Here is an 18,477-nt window from a genome sequence, read left to right on the forward strand (position 1 = left end):
TGTGAGATGCTTTGAACATTATAAAAGGTAACATCAACATTCTCAACACCGCAGACTGAAAAAGCATCAAAAGCTCATCAGGCTGTTGGCTGGTAAAAACCGGTTTGAAATGTAAACGGTCGGCTCTCCAAAGGGAAGGCGGAGGGTTTATTCTCCCGACTGGGAATCTGGTGTGTGGAAGGGTTTATTCTCCCGACTGGGAATCTGGTGTGTGGAATCAGCAGGTTAAAAATGTCTCGGGTGTTTCTCACCTCATCAGTTTGTGTTTGAGCCCAGCAGAGGAAGAGGAGCTGGAATGAGAGCAGGAAGGAACCAGGTTGACTTTGAGAAAATAAAAACATGATGCTTTGCTGCAAAGATATCCATCCTTAAGCAATGTGAGTTAGAGGAGAGTCGGCTATTCCCCTTTAGTCCTCATGCAGCTGGAAAGCATGAGGACGACTGAGCCGAAAGTACCAAACGGCAAATCAAGTTATAAAACTTCTTCAAAGATCACAAAAAACTTTCCCAGAGTAACGGAGGCTGGACATCCAGAGAGGAATCAGTTTATCAGGAATGTGACCAAAGACTCTCATCTGCTGGATTTACTCAAACACCTTCTGCTTCCATTTAAAGGAAAACCTCCAGGATGGAGGGACTAAACATCCCATTACCACCCATGTAAACCCACAACTATCCGTCTGAATTCAGAACCAGGGTGTTTGGAGAAAACCCTGGAAAAACCTCCTGTTAGGACAACAAACTAAGACTAGAAAGTTTTCATTTCCTGTGAAAATGGACGTGTGAATGCCTTAAAAGCATCTGAAGCCACCAGCTGAAGACTTGCAGAAATACAAGAAACAGTCCACAGTGTGAAAAACCCAGGTAAAAGCCAAAATTAGCTAAAAAGCTAAAACTAGCTAAAATACTAATGACAGCATCTAGGCTACCAGTAGCATGCTGGTTACAGTAATATATTCCATGAAATGTAAAAAAAAACTGATGTTAAACCCTGAAAATGACAGAAACGTCCCTCTGTTCCTCCTGGTGAAAACGACGGGTGAATAAAATCCAAACCTTTTATGGTTCCTGAGATAAACTTGTTTGGAGGCTTCGTTTAGCACGGCGACTATAAAAAACATCCATTACAAAAAGAACAACGTCAAAAGCTCAAATTATTCCCAGCTGTTAAACTTCAAAATGGCCGCTGCCTTGTTTCCTCCATCAGGCCCTGAAACTGGATGATTGACTGTCATTAACAGGCAGGACCTGAAACAGACATTTTAAATCGTAATTCTCAATTCTCCCAGCCAGTGTTGAAGGACGATAGAGGTTGAATTACTTTTAATTAAGTTATAATATGAATTTAATGTGGGCTGGAATCAAAGCAGGTATGAGGAGAAGAAACTGGGAGCCGTGTAGAAAACGCAGCGTTGATCTTGGTCCGGATGTGTCTGGCGGACATGAAACTGCTGCTGCTTGTTGCTAGGTGACCAAAGCATGAGTGAGTTACTTGATAAGATAATAATACCATATTGATCCCCTCAGGGGGAGAAATGTTGTTTGTCCCAGCATAGTACACAATAAAAATTAATAAGTAATAAGAATAAACATACACCAATTATAAATAACAATGACCAGTGATAGTCCTAAGGACACTCAGATCCTTAGGACTAAATATATATTCAGTATTTAAAACGCACAGCTGTAGAGACTAAAGTCTGGTAGCCTGTGGCAGGAAGGACTGGCTGCTGCTCCTTCAGCTCAGGCAGGGATCTGTCTGCTCCTCAGGCTGCAGGGGGATAGGAGGGGCTACCCCTGGTAGCTCTGATCTTCTTCAGCTTTCTGTCTCATCACCTCGTCCAGCCAGTTTGATCCAACTGGCTCAGCCTTTCTTATCAGTTTAAGTCTGTTTGAGTCTTTCACCTTCCCTGCAGCACCCAGCACATCCCAGCATTGAACTAGGACAGGAAGAGCGTCCTGCTGCAGATGTTAATGACCTGAGCTTAGGAAACAGTCAGTTCATGGCCATTTGTAGAGGACATCAGTGTTTGTAGTCCACTGTAGCTTCCTGTCTAATGTAACACCAAGTACTTGTATGATTGATCCTGATCCATATCTGCCCTGAGATGGAGATTGGGAGCAAATGTGTTTTCTTGTTGCAGAAACTGACAATCATCTCCTTGGTCTTGGTTACATTAAGCAGGAGTTGGTTCTCTGCCACCTCCTGTCCCCCTTCCACACACCCCACGATAGCCGTGTCATCTGAGTACTTTTGCAGATGTCACAGTTTGGAGCAGCACTTAAAGTCTGCAGTAGGTGGTGAATAGAGAGGGAGACAGTACAGTTCCCTGAGGAGCTCCGATGTTACATATTAGATCGTCTGTAATCTCACATACTGAGGTCTGGCTGTCGATGATCCAGGTGATGAATGATGCATCTACATCCATCTTAGCCAGCGTCTCCCGTAGTAATCCTGGCTGAAGGCTGATGTCAAAGAACAGGATGCGGACGGTGGTGTCAGGTCTGTCATGGAGGAATACGGCCTCTGCAGCAGATGCTTAATTGCATCATCCACTCCTAAGTGGGGCTGGTATGGAAACTGGAGAGGGTTTTGGTCTGCATCCACCTGTGACCTCTGATGTACCAGAACCAGCCTCTCCATGACCTTCATAATGTGAGAGGTCAGAGCAATGGGCCATAAAAGTCTTTCCTCTGCCTACGTCCCCCAGAATGCCGTGCGATTCTGGATTGGAGTTCAGTGAAATATTCTCTGTTGGTCATATTTATGGTTAACATTGTTCTTTTTAAAATGAGGTCAAAGAGACAATGTTATTTGATTCTACTTTTTTGCATTCCAAAGCATTTTAAATTTTAATTGAATAAAAAGTTTGAGTTATTACGTTCTCAGTAACAAGCCTTTTTATCCCTCCAGGACAAAACCAGGATTTGAACTCCAGTTTGGGTCAGAAGACACCAGATAGTCCAGAGACCAACAATGAAGAGGATGAAGCTGAACCTCAGCAGTTAAAGCAGGCGGACAGTGAGGTCTGCGCCGTGTACGGTTTGACTCCAGCATACTTAGTTCTTCACATGAGTCCTCACCAAGGTCAGAGTAATTTAGCATGTCAGATCTGTGGAAAGACTTTTCTCTACAAATGTAAACTGAAATACCACATGAGAACTCACACAGGCGAAAAGCTGGTCTCTTGTCAGACTTGTGGAAAAACATTTCTCTGGCAAAGTAAACTGAAAGAACACATGAGAAGTCACACAGGGGAGAAGCCTTTTTCATGTCAGACCTGTGGGAAAGCTTTTATCGAGAAAAGCAAATTGAAGCAGCACACCAGAACTCACACTGGTGAGGTTTTCTCATGTGAGACCTGTGGAAAACCTTCATGTGGCATAGTCAGCTGCTGGGCCACGTCAGAACCCACACCGGAGAAAAGCCTTTCTCATGTGAGTTCTGTGGAAGAGCTTTCACTGTGGAAAGTAAATGGAAATACCACATGAAAGCTCACACAGGTGAGCCTTTCTCTTGTGAGACCTGTGGAAAAACTTTCACCTTTCAATGTGCTTTGAGGGACCACATGAAAACTCACACAGGTGAGAAGCCTTTTTCATGTGAGACGTGTGGGAAAGCTTATATCAGGCAGAGCACTTTGAGAGACCACATAAGAACTCACACTGGTGAGAAGCCTTTTTTGTGTCAGACTTGTGGAAAAGCTTTTAACCGGAAAAGTAGCTTGAGTCTCCACATAAACTTGCACACGGGTGAGAAGCCTTTCTCATGTCAGACCTGTGAAAGAAAATTCAGTTTGAAAAGTCAATTGATTCTTCACATGAGAATTCACTCGGGTGAGAAACCTTATTCATGCCAGATCTGTGGAAAAAAATTTAGCGTTAAAGCTCGGTTGACAGTTCACATGAGAATTCACACGGGTGAGAAACCTTTCTCATGCCAGATGTGTGGAAAAACTTTTACCCACCAGAATTCTTTGAATTTTCACATGACTTCTCACACAGGTGAAAAGCCTTACTCATGTCAGACATGTGGCAAAGCTTTCAACATGCAAAACGGTTTGACTCGTCACATGAGAATTCACACGGGTGAAAAGCATATTTCATGTCAAACCTGTGGAAAAGCCTTTAACCAAGAAAGTCATCTGACGTATCACATGAGGTCTCACACCGGTGAGAAACCATTCTCATGTCAAACCTGTCCAAAAAAATTCAGCAGAAAAGATCTATTGAATGTTCACATGAGAACTCACACAGGCAAGAAACGTTAAACGTCCGTCTGGTTTCTTTCTCAGACATCGGCACATTTGAGAATAAGCAAACATGCAGTATAACTACTTTTAGATACATGGTGACTGGATGAACTTTTCCTTCACAATATGATTGAAGTTATTGTGGTAATAGATGTTGCTAATATCATTTAGTGAGGAAAAGGAGGAACCCATTATAAGCGCTCTTGTTTGGAACAGTGAACCTGCTGGGGTTGTCAAAATATTCAGTTCTTTGATACAGGTCCTTCTCAAAAAATTAGCATATTGTGATAAAGTTCATTATTTTCCATAATGTAATGATAAAAATTAAACTCATATATTTTAGATTCATTGCTCACCAACTGAAATATTTCAGGTCTTTTATTGTTTTAATACTGATGATTTTGGCAAACAGCTCATGAAAACCCAAAATCCCGTCTCAAAAAATGAGCATATCATGAAAAGGTTCTCTGAACGAGCCGTTAACCATCATCTGAATCAACAAAGTAACTCTAAACACCTGCTAAAGATTCCTGAGGCTTTTAAAAACTCCCAGCCTGGTTCATTACTCAAAACTACAACCATGGGTCAGACTGCTGACCTGACTGCTGTCCAGAAGGCCATCATTGACGCCCTCAAGCAAGAGGGTAAGACACAGAAAGACATTTCTGAACCAACAGGCTGTTCCCAGAGTATCAAGGCTCCTCAGTGGGAAGGAAAACGCTGCACAATGAGACGAGGTGACTGGACCCTGAGGAAGATGGTGGAGAAGGACCGAGTCCAGACCTGTGGAACCAGTGGACTGAGTCTGGAGTAGAAACATCCAGAGCCACCGTGCTCAGGCGTGTGCAGGAAATGGGCTACAGGTGCCGCATTCCCCAGGTCAAAGGTCAAGTCACTGTTGAACCAGAAACAGCGGCAGAAGCTCCTGACCTGGGCTAGAGAGAAGCAGCACTGGACTGTTGCTACAGGCGGGTTGGGCCGGGTTCTCATTTCATTTTTACCCAGGAAGCACATTGGCTAAACCGTGAGTCAAACAGTCACTGGGACTGACTACTACATATTCCATTGAGGGACAGTAACTTTAACTTTACATACACCTTTCTGAACAGGTGAGGGCGCACTTTCTACGTCTATAATCAGTCATTAAAGTGACTTGAAACCATTCCTCCCTCCCTGGCACCTCCAGACCCGGGCCCCCATGGGCCCTCATGGGCCCCCATGGGCCCCCATCCAGGCCTGGGCCAGGGGGCAGCCTGAAAATTAATTTATTTTAGTCTGATTCTTTATTCATCCCTCAGTGGTAAAAACTTATTTATAGCAACAATAAATTGACAGAGAAATGTAATAAGAAAAAGAAAATATATGCTATTATAAAATAAAATAACTGCATAACTGAATCAAAGGTAAACTTTCATAAAGATTATTAACTTTCATATTCTGTTTTCTTGTTTTACCAGAGGTGAGATTTTTAAATCAGATATTTTCATAAATAGGGTTCAGTTCTCCCACACTTCTAAGTTTTACCCTAATTATGAAAAGTGAAAATGTTATAATTATTTGTATGTTTTGCTCTGATAAAATTATTACTATTAAAAATGCTGGATTATTTTTCTTGGTATTTGTATCAGATTATTTTATTATCGTCGGTGTTGGTGTGTGAGAAGCTTTAATATTGTTTAAGTCTGAACATGATTTAAAATTATTAATAATAATAATAATGATAATAATTTTAGTGTTTGTTTTTTGTACTTGCCCTTGACGTCTTAAAGTCTGGACTCATGTGAGGACGTCCTGATTTGACCCACTTTACTATCATTTATCAACATCACCAGAGTTTAAGGACTTCCTGTCTCAACAGGAAACAGAAACTCTGCGGTGTGAATAGAGAGGAGCTCCTGGCATCCATTACTGGTGTCTCATGTTTAATGTTTACCAGGTTTTTATCAATAAGATTTCTGGGCTTTTCAAGGTTTTTGGTTTTCCTTGTGTTTCTGGATGACCTTGTGTATTAAAGCTGCTGAATGAATAAATTTGCCTCTTGGAGGATACTTCCTGCCTCGTCTCTGGATCTCTCCTTATTTCACAGTTTTTAACCCGTTTGATTTATCTTCTGCATTTCTTACTTTTCTCACCTCAGCTGAACACTTAGTGCTCCGATCACCAGCCTCACGTCGCCACCGGGAGGCGCTGGCTTTGACCTGGGAGGTCAGGGATCAGGAAAGCTCCCGCCTGGATTCTGACACAGAACTTTTGTTTTCAGTTTGCTTAGATATCCTGACAAAGTGAAAAGATGCACTGAAGTACATGTAGAATATACTCAGAGTTTAGGCCGGTCCAAAGACTAGAGAGAGAAAAGAACACGATAAATAAATAGTGTATTGGAAATACAGCAGTTTATAATAAACCAGCATTTAAAGTTAGACAAATGTTTTTTCTCCTGTGTACAATTTAATCTGCTTTTCCCTTTAAACATGTTAGGGGATCAAATTGAACATATTAATACTGTAAATAAAGAAAAGAACCTTTTACTCCTTCTGGTTTTATGTCCATGAATAAATGTGGAGCTTCTAATGCAAACAGCTGAAACCAGAAGTTTACATTCAGCAAACAAAAACTTTCACCATCTTTTTCTCTGTCTTTAGTTAAATCAGACCAAACGTCTGTTGTTTCAGGTCAGAATCACCAGAATTATATATTTACTAAATAATAAGAGAATCTGTCAGAGATTTGTTTGGATGAGGATTCGCTAAGCTAACAGCTGATGGTCATCCAGGACCTGCTGCCATGGGACGGTCAGACAGCAACAGCCTTCAGTCAGAGGCCTCTTCATATGCACTGCAGGATGGACTGCTACTGCTTAATGACATGAGTACAACATTTAATTTCTCTTTAAAATGAATTTATTATTTTTTAATTGGATTTTAAGAGAAAAATATTAGAATTAGATTTTTAAAATATAATTTCTAGACATACCAATAACATGTAAAGCATTAAAGGTTTGATATGTATTTTTCTGAACCTACATAAAGAACCACAGACAACGTATGTGAATTTTATGGCCGAACCTTTGCAAAAGGAGCCGTTTCAGCAAACTGCTCCTCCGAGCCGTTTTCTGAGCGTTCTGCCCTCCATCAGCTGCAGACGGCCTTTTATTTGGGAAGAGGAAGAAGGTAAAAGATAAACAGCAAAGACAGATGGCAGCACACACACTGGTCATCTAGGGCGATTTCTCCAAGGGTGGAGGGAACAATCAGTTCTTGGAGCCCAGATACTTGGTGCCAAAAGTATTCAACACAGAAAGTTTTAACAGACAAGAAAATCACATCAATACTGATTAATATAAGACTGACTAATGATCTAAAGTAATAATAAATCTATGATATATAAAGAGTATAACACAAAAAATCCAAACAAGGTTGTTTCTCTCTTCCAGAAGGCAGAAATACATTTTAAAAATGTCTTTAATTAGCATTCAGTCGTATTCGGGCTCCACTTCTCTCCAGCAGGGGGCGGAAATGCTCACAGCTGCTTGAAGTAAATAGTGTCGTAACTTCCGGTGTAGCGGTTAGCTGAGTTAGCTTCTGGTGCGTGTTCCAGGCCGTGTCCAGGTGTTTTCTGGTTCTGTTCAGCAACAATGTGTTCCGTTGAGCCTCTGAGAGAGTTTATCAGAGAGAGACTAACTGCTGCTGCTGAAGAAATCTTCACCCAGCTGGAAAAACCATCGTCCAGTACGAGGAGGAGATCGACCGGCAGCGGAGGCTGCTGGACCTCAGCTGGAGACCCCGAACCGAGCAGAACCCCGCAGGTAGGTCCGGCTGGATCCGACCTGAGAGCAGCAGGGAGTCCAGACGTCACCTGACGTTCAGAAATCAGCGAGATTCCCGTGTTATTGCGATGCTAACTGCTGTCAGCAGTAAGAGTGACGCATATCCGCTTAGTGTGCAAGTCTGGTAGTGAAGAATCATGTTCACCAATAGAACCGGTTCAGTTCACCGAGTCTCTCTGCTTTAATGCCGTAAAGACTCGTTATAAACTGAAAAATAGTTTATTTCTGCGGCTGCTGGTGACTTCCGGTGTGTTGGATCAGCTGGTGCCCAGATCAGCTGATGAAATCCACGCGCCTGTTTTTAAAGGCCGGGTGGCCGCGTTGATGCCTGATCAAAAATACTGAATCATATCTGAGGAGTAGATTTCTGTTGCCCCAGGTGAAAAATTTGCTTAAATTACTGGTGTTTACTGGATCACCACTGTTTACCACAACCAGATCAACTTACACACATCCAGGTAAGCCAGTTTATTAATACAACACATTTTCACTAACAAGGCAAAGGGGTTCACATGATGAAAATTAAAATAAAACACCTAATACTTTACATTAAGTTGGCAGAATAAAGGGAACCAATGATATGTCTTAATCCAGACTAAAGTAAATGTATTTTTCAGTTATTGATCGAAGCTCTATGCAGGCGGGTTTAAGCCTGTATTTGAAGCAGCAGTGGGAAGAGAACCCAGACGTTGTACTGCAGGAAGAACAGAATGACTTCACTGTAGTAAAGTTAAGGTGTGGTAAAGATACTCGAATAATAATTGGTTATTATTGACTGGGATGTATTTATGAACTAACCAAAAGTCAAACACAGAACATATTATTAAGCTTGTAGCATCAAATTATGCTTATATCGACTGAGGCTGAAAAGATTAATCGATTATTGAATTACTGTTTTAGTAATTGATTAATCACTAACTGGAGACTCAAAAGGTCATTTGCATTTCACTGTAGTAGTGGGTTTAATGTGAGCCGTTGTTGTGACATCATTAATGTCGGCGTTCCTCTGGCCTCCTCCAGAACTCCATCATTTCTCCAGTGAGGCGCTTCCCACCGATCGGGACAGCAGTTCCAGTCCGGACCGGGACGCAGCAGAACCGGCGCCTGACGACATCTGCTCCAGGCAGGACGGAGCGCTGGTGCTGAAGCAGGAGACCGAGGCCATCATGGTGACTGTGGACTACGATGATGAACCTGAACCAAGCAGCTACCAGCTTCTCTACCAGAACCGCCCAGAGAACCAGGAAGCGCTGAAGCCAAAGAAAAGACTGGACCTTCTGCCACAGAACGCAGATGGGAATCTGTATCCCTGTCCCATTTGTGGGAAATGTTTTGCCAAGAACAGCTACTTGACCAAACACAAGAGGATCCACACCAGCGAGAAACCGTTCGTCTGCGATCAGTGTGGGAAAGCTTTCAGCAACACCAGCTACCTGGCCAATCACAAGAAGACTCACAGTGGCATGAAACCGTTCGCCTGTCTCATCTGTGGGAAAGTTTTCACCCAGCAGATCCATGTCACCGACCACATGAGGATTCACACTGGAGAGAAGCCCTTCCCCTGTGCCACCTGCGGGAAACACTTCAGGCAAAAGAGCAGCTTGAACAAACACCTGAGAACTCAGCACCAGAAGCTGGAGGCATGATCGGGTTCTGAGCTGGTTCTGAGCTGCTGGTTGGTTCTGCCCCCTAAAGGCCTGGAGGCATCAGACTGCAACTTTCCTGCTTTTAAACTCTACTTCCTGTCCTTCAGTGTTTCTGAGGAAGACTGTACGTTCCTTCACCCTCCCAGCTGAGCGGAAGACCATTAGAACCACTAAAAAAACTACAGATGTTAACCTCGGTGTAAAGTTGGAGATTCTAACATTTACTAAAAAGTCTGAGCTTTCAAAATAATAGCGGAAATTATGAGAAAAAGGAAGAACTCTGAGGAAAACATCTGAAGTTTGAGGAAGTTGGAATCCTCAGAAAAAAATATGGGCGTTCAGGAAAAATGTTGGATTATGACTTTTTTTGAAAGGATAAATTCTTTAAAAAAAAAAAGGCAAAAATTTGTTCTCATTTTAGAAAGTGAAAAAAGCAGAAATTACCAACAATGTAGAAATTCTTTTTAAAAAATTACTGAAAAAAAGTAAATATTCTTGAGTCATAATTCTGAGGAAAAAGATGAAAATGAAAAGTTAAAGTTCTTTAAAATAAATCTGAATTTGTTGTGTGTTTTGAGGCGAGCGTTGTGACAGGATGCCAGGTTATGGAGCCGCTAATGAACAGGAATCAGGTGGATCTCTGGTGACTCTGAGCCTCATTGTAGCTGCTGTCACTCAGTCCTTGGTTATAATATATTTGTATATTTTCAGACTGACAGCAGCTTCCTGACAGCCTGGACTGTAAATGCTCAAGTTAGTTGGAATGACTGTTGATGTGCCGAGTCATGCAGTTCTTCCGTAAACGTTTTGTTTTCTCAGACAGTAAAACCCAATGTGCTGCAGTAGCAGAAATATTTATGCATATTTGGTATTAAAGGTTTGATCTTGAATTCAAGCTCCATGTTTCACATCACAAAACAATAATTATTTACGTCACCAAACTGAGTTAAGACCAGAATTATTTACAGCCAGGGAGTTTTAGGTTTAAACGTATTTTAATATTTAGCCAGAAAGTTTGTTGACCGTCAATAGAAAACAGAAATTATGAGCAGGAATTCAAAATAAAAGCTTTTATATTTATGGTTCATAGCTAATAGCTAAGAGAACTGTTCAACTGAAATAAGGGTTTTATTTCAGAGAATAAGCGTTATATTTTCAAAAATGGATATAAGTGTAGGTTTCTCAGTACCACTCCGGGCCAGAAGGTGGCAGTGATCAAGGTTAAACAGGAAGAGGAGGAACCCGAAGCAGTCAAGTGATCCGGGAGAGCCGGTGTTGCGTACATTTGTGTTTCCCGATCAGATGCAGTTCCTCCTCGCCGCTCCGCACCGCCAGGGAGAAAGACCTCACTGCAGCAAACAGGAAGGGGCAGGAAGGACCACTGTCAGTCTCTTACCTTATTGGAAATGGGGTCATTGCAATCCAGAAGTGTAGGGGGCGCTATTTCCTATACTTCAGTTTTATTTCTTTAGAAATCTGTGATATATTTTCACCTTTAGGAAGGAGTTCCACTCTCAGAATGTATTTGAACTTCTCTTTTATTTACTTCAGCGCAGCTCAGTTTTTCTGTAGCTTTCGGTGTACTTCTAAATCTGCTCCTTAGTCGCATCTTTTTGGCTTGTGACTGCCTCTAGTGGCGTGGAGGTGGTAACACAACTAATATAATTACATTACTAAATCAGGATACCACAACGTCTTTATTATTTACTATAATAAAGCTGCATAAATCATAGAAACTCGATGGCCACAGCTAACTCAGCAGCGCTTCGTTTTCACAGACGGTGGGGACGTCTAGCTTTTTTGTTACTTAGAAAAGAAGCTGAAAGAAGGTAAGCTCTGTTGACTTGATGTTAGCAAAGCTAGCTGTACAGAGACAAGCATTTGTGAAGAAAAAAAGTTGTCACTCACTGTGCTGAATTATTGTGCGGAGATGTTGACTGACATGTTGCATGTATGGGACAACACCGTCCAAAAGTCTGCAATATAGTGACGTGACATTCACGAACAATCCGATTCTTCTGAACGGCTCTTTACTAAGATCAGACTTGAGTCTCACTGAGAGCTGTTCTTTGTTCTTGTAATACTCTACGTACACTGCAGTAGCTATCATTATTTTTTATTTAATATACAATGATATTTAATTAGCAAATAAAACACAAGAACGAAAGAGCATGCAGAGCATGCGCATCGCTCTTTAGATTGTTTTGTTCAAAGTGGCAGCTGTAATTCTGCCATGGTGTCAGACTACAACAGGAGAGAGAGAACAGTCATGGTGGGCGTCTTGTGCTTGGTTACTTCTTGCTTGTTGCTCCTTGGTCAGTGTTCATAGTTTTGACTGTTGTTTACCATCAGGACCTTGCCCTATATTGCTGTTTAATGGTGCAGACAGGGGTGGTTTCTGACATGAGCAATGTGGGCAAACACCCAGGGCGTTATCTTTTTAGGGATGGCATGAGACCACCGTGGATTGCAGAATAAAGAGTTTGTTCTGCTTTTAACATTGGTTAAATTTATTTCAGCTCCAAGTATTTAACATCCAGGTGTTTCATGGGAATGTGGATCTTTCAGATTCATTTGAGAAGCAATTTTTAACATATTTCACATTTTATTGTGTCATGTAGCGCAGGGCGCTCTGGTCAGGTGGTCTTGACTATAACACTGATGTCCAGGCTGAAAGCTGAAGGCTGTGGTCGATCTTAGGACGACACTTTCTTCCTGTCTGTTGGTGAGAAATTCACAAATGATTTCTGCTTCTTTTTGTTTGTTCTCTATTTAAATTGTATTTTATTTTTCACCTTTTCTCTCTTTGTCTTCTGGACAAAAAAATGTGCCCTTCTGAAATTTTTTCTTTCTTTTACAGTCTACAGTGTGCATTAATAGTAATAGTGTGTGCCGATAGTGTAATATTTTCACATGTAAAAGCATGTGTGTATTAACATTACAATTCATAAGCTACTAAAATACATTTGATAAAGTTCTGGTCAGTAAAAGTAAGACATGCAGAATGTATTTTCTAATTCTATGTAAAAATTACAAGGTGACAAAATGTTTTCTCATCTGCGGCCTGCTGGTTCCCACCTGGCTGTGGTTGGATCCACAGTTCTCTCCTCCACACTAACCCAGCTGCAGCAGTGATGTGACAGAGGACCAGGCTGATCCTCTGATGTACATTGATCTAATTTACTGCAGCATTAATCCGCACCACAGCAGCCACTTCAATAGCTGATTAAATACTGAAAGTCATTTTATCATTTCACAACAGATTTAACATCATTCACCATTTAAACACAATCTGAAAAAACGGATCAAGCAAAAACATTGAGAGAATTTATTAGTTTTCATCACATTAATAAAATTTACTGCAGCATTAATCCACACAACACCCAGAATTAATGCATTTCAATAACTGTCACCAATTAAATACAAAGAAATTGTCCTTTTATAATTTCACATCATGCATGATTTCAACTCTATTGTAAGAATTTAGTACAGTCCTTTATCACCTACAAACCATCAACATGCCGTTAATGTTAATGGAGTCATTTTTTCTGAACACTCTGACAGAAACTGTCCAACTTATGGGGAATGTTAAAATGTTTCTTTGAAACTAAATTTTACCGCATGTCAAATTAGAGCTGGACCAGACATCATTAGGACAAATACGATGGGTGAAAGGTTTCCCTTTGTGAGTTCTGATGTGGTAAGTATAACTATTTTTATGGCCAAAACATTTCCCACAGGTTCCGCATATGAAAGGCCTCTCCCCTGTATGAATTCTCACGTGACTATTCAAAATACGCTTTTCACGGAAACATTTTCCGCAGGTTTCACATGAAAAAGGCTTTTCACCTGTGTGAGTTCTCATGTGGTATTCAAAACATGCTTTTCACGGAACATTTTCCACAGGTTTCACATGAAAAAGGCTTTTCACCTGTGTGAATTCTCACGTGGTTATCCAAATGGATTTTTGATTGAAACATTTTCCACAGGTTACACATGAGAAAGGCTTCACACCAGTGTGAGTTCTCATGTGGCTATTCAAATTGGCTTTTTGATTAAAACCTTTTCCACAAGTTGCACACGAGAAAGGCCTCTCCTCAGTGTGAACTCTCATGTGGGTATTCAAAATATGTCTTTGACGAAAACTTTTCCCACAGATTTACATGAGAAGGGCTTCTCACCTGTGTGAGTTCTGATGTGCCTTATCAAAGTATTTTTTTCACTGAAACCTTTTCCACATGTTATACATGCAAAGGTTTCTCACCTGTGTGAGTTCTCATGTGATTATTCAAACTACACTTGTGACGGAAAGTTCTCCCACAAGTTACACATGAGAAAGCTCTCTCCTCTGTGTGAGTCCTCATGTGGCTAATCAAGATATATTTTTGACGAAAACATTTCCACAGATTTCACATGAGAAAGGCTTCTCACCTGTGTGAGTTCCCATGTGGCTATTCAAATTACATTTTTGACTGAAGCCTTTTCCGCAGGTTACACATAAGAAAGGCTTCTCACCTGTGTGAGTTCTCATGTGGATTGTTAACTCGGTGTTTAACTTGAAACCTTTCCCACATACATTACACTGTTTACATTTTTTTAATCTGTACATTTCCTTGTCCTTCACACCTTTCTCTGCATGGTCACTTTCCCCTCTGGTTTTCTCAACTCTCTTCTGGTGCGAGAACATTTGGTTTCCACTGAGTTCTGGTTGTTGGTGATCCGTTTCATTATTAGACGCAGTTATGATTAATGTCTCCTGCTTCAGTACTTCCTGGTTATAATCCTGATTGATGCCTTCAGCTTCAATCTTTACCATCTGCTGCGATTCTGATTGGTGATCGTCTTCCTTCATCTGCTGCAGCTCCAGTTCCTCTGGTTCTACTTTGATTTCAAGTGATCCAGAACCCGTTACCATAAATGTTTCGGTCTCTTCCTTTGGTACATCCTGGTTTTCATCCTGACTGAAGCCTTCATCATCAGTCTTGACCATCTGCTGGCAACTTGATTGACCATCATCTTCCTTCATTTGTTGCAGTTCTACTTCCTTTGGTTCCTCTTTGATTTCAAGAGATCCAGAATCTGTTTCTGTTAAGTCACCTGTTACCTGCTTCAGTATTATCTGGTCTCCTTCCTTTACCACCTGCAGAGGTTCTGGTCCATACTCCTCTGCTTTGACTTGTGGAAGTTCTGGTTCCTCTTCTCTCTTTGATTCGTTGAGATTCTGTTTCCCTCGGATCCATAGCAGAGATCTCTTGTTGGTTGAGGTCAAAATGATGAGCAAGAACATTTTGCTTAATGGCAGACATGATGTGACAAATCTGAGAAGGAGAAACAAAATATAAAATTAAAATTAGTTTAATACCAGCAGCAGCAGGTTCTGTTTTTTCAGTGAACCAGGAGAAACTCAGCTGAAGGAAATCAACATTTTGAAGATATAAATAAAGGTTGGCGCTCGCTGTTCAGTTGAATTTTTTATTTTTGTCCCAACATGAGGGCAGACCAAGGTTTGTGTGTTTAGAGTCAAACTGACCGCAGCATTAAAGCTACTGGTGATGCACAGCCTGAAACGGACCAGGATCCATGAAAACAGGTCCAGGAAGCTTTGAGATGAGAAAACTGCAACCAGGCAGGGGGGAACCACCCAGAACGGGTCGACGTTGTGCTCAGAACTGCTCATCTTGCTCTCTCTCGTCCTCATCGATCATCTTTGCCTGTTTTTTATTTAACATATTCAGTTTTTATGGTTATTCTTATGTTATTTCCTGCTTTTTATTCGTGATCAGAAAGTGAACAGGACATCTGTGTTCACCTGGATGATCTGTTTATGCTGCTACAGAACAGAACAGACTCTTTACCTGGACTCTGAGTCTTTGGGTTGACCAGAAGCTTCACTCTGCTGGACTCACCTGGAAAGTTTTGCTGCTTCAACAGGAAACGAGGACTTTGGCAGAGACGTTACGTCCCAACATGAACAGAGAAACAAACAGGGTTTGATGTTTCTTCTCTTCTGAGAACCCAGAAAATGCTACACCTCATCTGAACCTGGCTCTGGTCCATCAGAACCACCGTCACTCTGTATGTGAATTCTGGGCCGAAGTCCAGACATCAACTCTCCCTCCAGGATCCGTCTGAATTACTACCAGGATTCAAACCGTAGATTTATCCTCAAATGCTCCTTTTCCACCGGCTCTGCAGCAGGGTGCCACCTCCTGGCGGTGGGGGCATCGCGCCCCGGCTCCAGGGCCAAGTGCTGCGTGTCGCTACTTACAATGAAGATTCTCCAGAACCAGAGTCTAAACCCGCTGTGTGAGCCGCAGGATTCACATAGAGCTGCTGAGGATGATTTATCTTTGTGAACAAAGAATCATGCAGCGTTTCCATCTCAACTCGCTGCCCAGCGTGTGGCGCTGTCTGCCCTGTAAAGTTCATGTCTGTGTCCCGGTTGGTCGGAGCGTTTAGCGGCTAACGAACCAGCGCTAACCTCACCATGCAGGTTCAGCCCAGGGAGCAGATTTCACTGTAGTCACGCATCACGCTTGTTTTATATTATTTCATTATTAGTAGTATTATTTTCCGGTCTGAGAAACTTTCATCCCATAAACTTCAGCAACCAAAACAGTTTCTGAGATTTAAAAACTCAACAGACACTAAATGTCTGCTAAAGCTATATTAGCATCATTTCATTAAATCTTTTGTTGCTCAGTGCAGCAGGTTTAACTCATCCTGCAGGGCCGGTCCAAGGCTGATGGGGCCTGGGGCAGAATCTGACTGAGGGGCCCCATCAGCACCTCTAACAGCTTCTGTGTTGCATTTAATCTGGGAGGAGGAGGAGCTTAACTGGCCAACATAAAAACAGTTATAATCCAGTTCATTAATTTGTATTTGTGAACAAGCAGCTCAAACTCAAAGATTAAACTCACAGCATCAGATTGTTGCTATGTAACAAAACAATCTATGAATATTGTTCTGTGAACTTTTACAAAGTAAACCTACCAGCTCCTTAAAATCTTACATATAAATGTTAATTTAAAATATTTAAATTTATGTTGAAACCATTAAATCCGATTTAACAGCATTGATCATCTCAATAAACAAATGTTTGCCTTATGTATCTGTGGTTTATGTTAAAATATCAGCATTTATGGCCCCTGAAGCTCTGGGGGCCGTTGGAGCCGCTGAATTAATTTGGATTAAACAAAAGTGCAAATTATTGATGTTCAATTTGTATTTTTTGATTTGATGTTTTTAAGACTAGTTGTGGGTTTAAATATCGTTTCGTTGGAGATGTTTTCCTGTTGCATATAATTACCCAGTAATATTTTTACATTTCCTGTCAACTTAACATCTTTAGTACAACAACATGGTGGACGCCTCGGCGCCCGGCTGACCAGGTTTACTGGGAAAACACTGAGGTGTGGCGGTTTTATTAAATAAATGTGAAAAAGTCATTAAAATCTTAGCAGTAATGGATGTAAACATGAGCTATATTCATCTATCAGCCAATCAGAGGAGACGTCTGATTCAGGCGTAGGAGCAACAAGCCCCGCCTACTTAGGAGCGGCTACATGCGGCGTTTTGGGAAAATCTATGTTTTTACATTAGTTATGGATTCAACAGGTTGGAATGAAACAACTTTATGAACTGATCAGTGATGTCAGTAACACGTCACTATTTCTAGCTGTAGCTAGCGATTAGCTGTTAGCTCGATTAGCTGTTAGCTAGCGATTAGCTGTTAGCTGGCTCTGCAGCACAAACAACAAACCCTCCAGTAAGTTGATACTTAAAGCAAAAGACATGAAACACATTTTATTTACTTTCACTGCTCAATAGGAAGAAACATTAACAATAAAAATCAGACTGCAGTTTTCATTACTTTCATTATTTCATTATTTCATTACTTTGGCTGAATCATGATAAACTGCCTGGTTATGCGTTAAATCAGAACCAGCTGACCTGATCTACAGAACCTTGTGAAAGCATTCGGCCTCCTTGAACTTTAACCTTTCGCCGCTTTTCAGGCTTCAAACAAAAAGATACATTTTTATTATTTTGAAGAATCAACAAGAATCGTGAGGTGGAACGAAATTTATTAGATATTTTAAAAGGTTTTTAAATAAAAACCTGCAACGTGTGGCGTTAATATTCTGGCCCCTTGTGTTGAAACTCTGTAGCGCCACCTGGTGCTGCGATTACAAACTTGTCAGTTTTGCACATGGAGAGACTGAAATTGTTCCTGAAAGCAGCTGGAGCTCAGAGAGGCTGGATGGAGAGAGAACAGCAGCTTCCAGCTCTTCCACAGACTCTCCATTGGATTCAGGGCTGGGCTTTGACTAGGCCATTCTAACACCTGGATACGTTTATTTGTGTAGGTTCTGCTTCATGTTTGGATCGTCGTCTTGCTGGAAGGTAAATCTCCGTCCCATCTCAGGTCCTCTGCAGGTTTTCTGCTCCATCAATGTTTTCCATCTTCTCTGTCCCAGACCATGATGCTGCCGCCGCCATGTCTGACCGTGGGATGGTGTGTTCAGGGTGATGCTTTCATCTGACCAGAGCTGCTCCTCCATGTTTGTGTCTCCCAGGTGGCTTGTGGGAAACTTTAAACCAGATTTTCATGGACGTCTCTGAGAAGCAGCTTTCTTCTGGCGCTCTTCCATAAAGCCCAGATTCATCCAGGGTCCCACTGAGCTGCAGATCTCTGCAGCTCATCCAGAGTGACCCTGGGCCTGTCGGCTGCCTCTCTGACCAGTCTCCT

The 18,477-nt window shown here is 41.6% G+C and overlaps 3 protein-coding genes across 3 annotated transcripts; 2 read left to right on the forward strand and 1 right to left on the reverse strand.

Moving 5' to 3' along the window:
* Nucleotides 1–3,318: 3,318 nt before the first annotated feature.
* LOC145551274 (uncharacterized) lies at nt 3,319–5,548 on the forward strand. Its single transcript, XM_081605784.1, has one exon. The coding sequence runs from the start codon at nt 3,378–3,380 to the stop codon at nt 4,269–4,271; it is 894 nt and encodes a 297-aa protein (XP_081461910.1). The 5' UTR covers nt 3,319–3,377; the 3' UTR covers nt 4,272–5,548.
* Nucleotides 5,549–7,737: 2,189 nt separating this feature from the next.
* On the forward strand, nt 7,738–10,473 carry LOC103463211 (uncharacterized). Its single transcript, XM_008406441.3, has 2 exons — nt 7,738–8,058; nt 9,100–10,473. Exon 2 carries the CDS (start codon nt 9,246–9,248, stop codon nt 9,723–9,725), a length of 480 nt encoding a protein of 159 aa, XP_008404663.2. The 5' UTR covers nt 7,738–8,058; nt 9,100–9,245; the 3' UTR covers nt 9,726–10,473.
* A 3,486-nt stretch (nt 10,474–13,959) lies between these two features.
* On the reverse strand, nt 13,960–15,069 carry LOC145551273 (uncharacterized). The gene has a single exon (XM_081605783.1). It carries the CDS (start codon nt 15,010–15,012, stop codon nt 14,098–14,100), a length of 915 nt encoding a protein of 304 aa, XP_081461909.1. The 5' UTR covers nt 15,013–15,069; the 3' UTR covers nt 13,960–14,097.
* Nucleotides 15,070–18,477: the final 3,408 nt, after the last annotated feature.

Source organism: Poecilia reticulata, chromosome 4 (genome assembly GCF_904066995.2).
Source record: "Poecilia reticulata chromosome 4, P_reticulata-male-v2, whole genome shotgun sequence".
In the NCBI taxonomy this organism is placed as follows: Eukaryota; Metazoa; Chordata; class Actinopteri; order Cyprinodontiformes; family Poeciliidae; genus Poecilia; species Poecilia reticulata.

Bases quoted from the DNA above. Each gene is read 5' to 3' on its own strand.
- LOC145551274 (XM_081605784.1), top strand. From the start codon at position 3,378: ATGTGGCATAGTCAGCTGCTGGGCCACGTCAGAACCCACACCGGAGAA.
- LOC145551273 (XM_081605783.1), bottom strand. From the start codon at position 15,012: ATGTTCTTGCTCATCATTTTGACCTCAACCAACAAGAGATCTCTGCTA.
- LOC103463211 (XM_008406441.3), top strand. From the start codon at position 9,246: ATGGTGACTGTGGACTACGATGATGAACCTGAACCAAGCAGCTACCAG.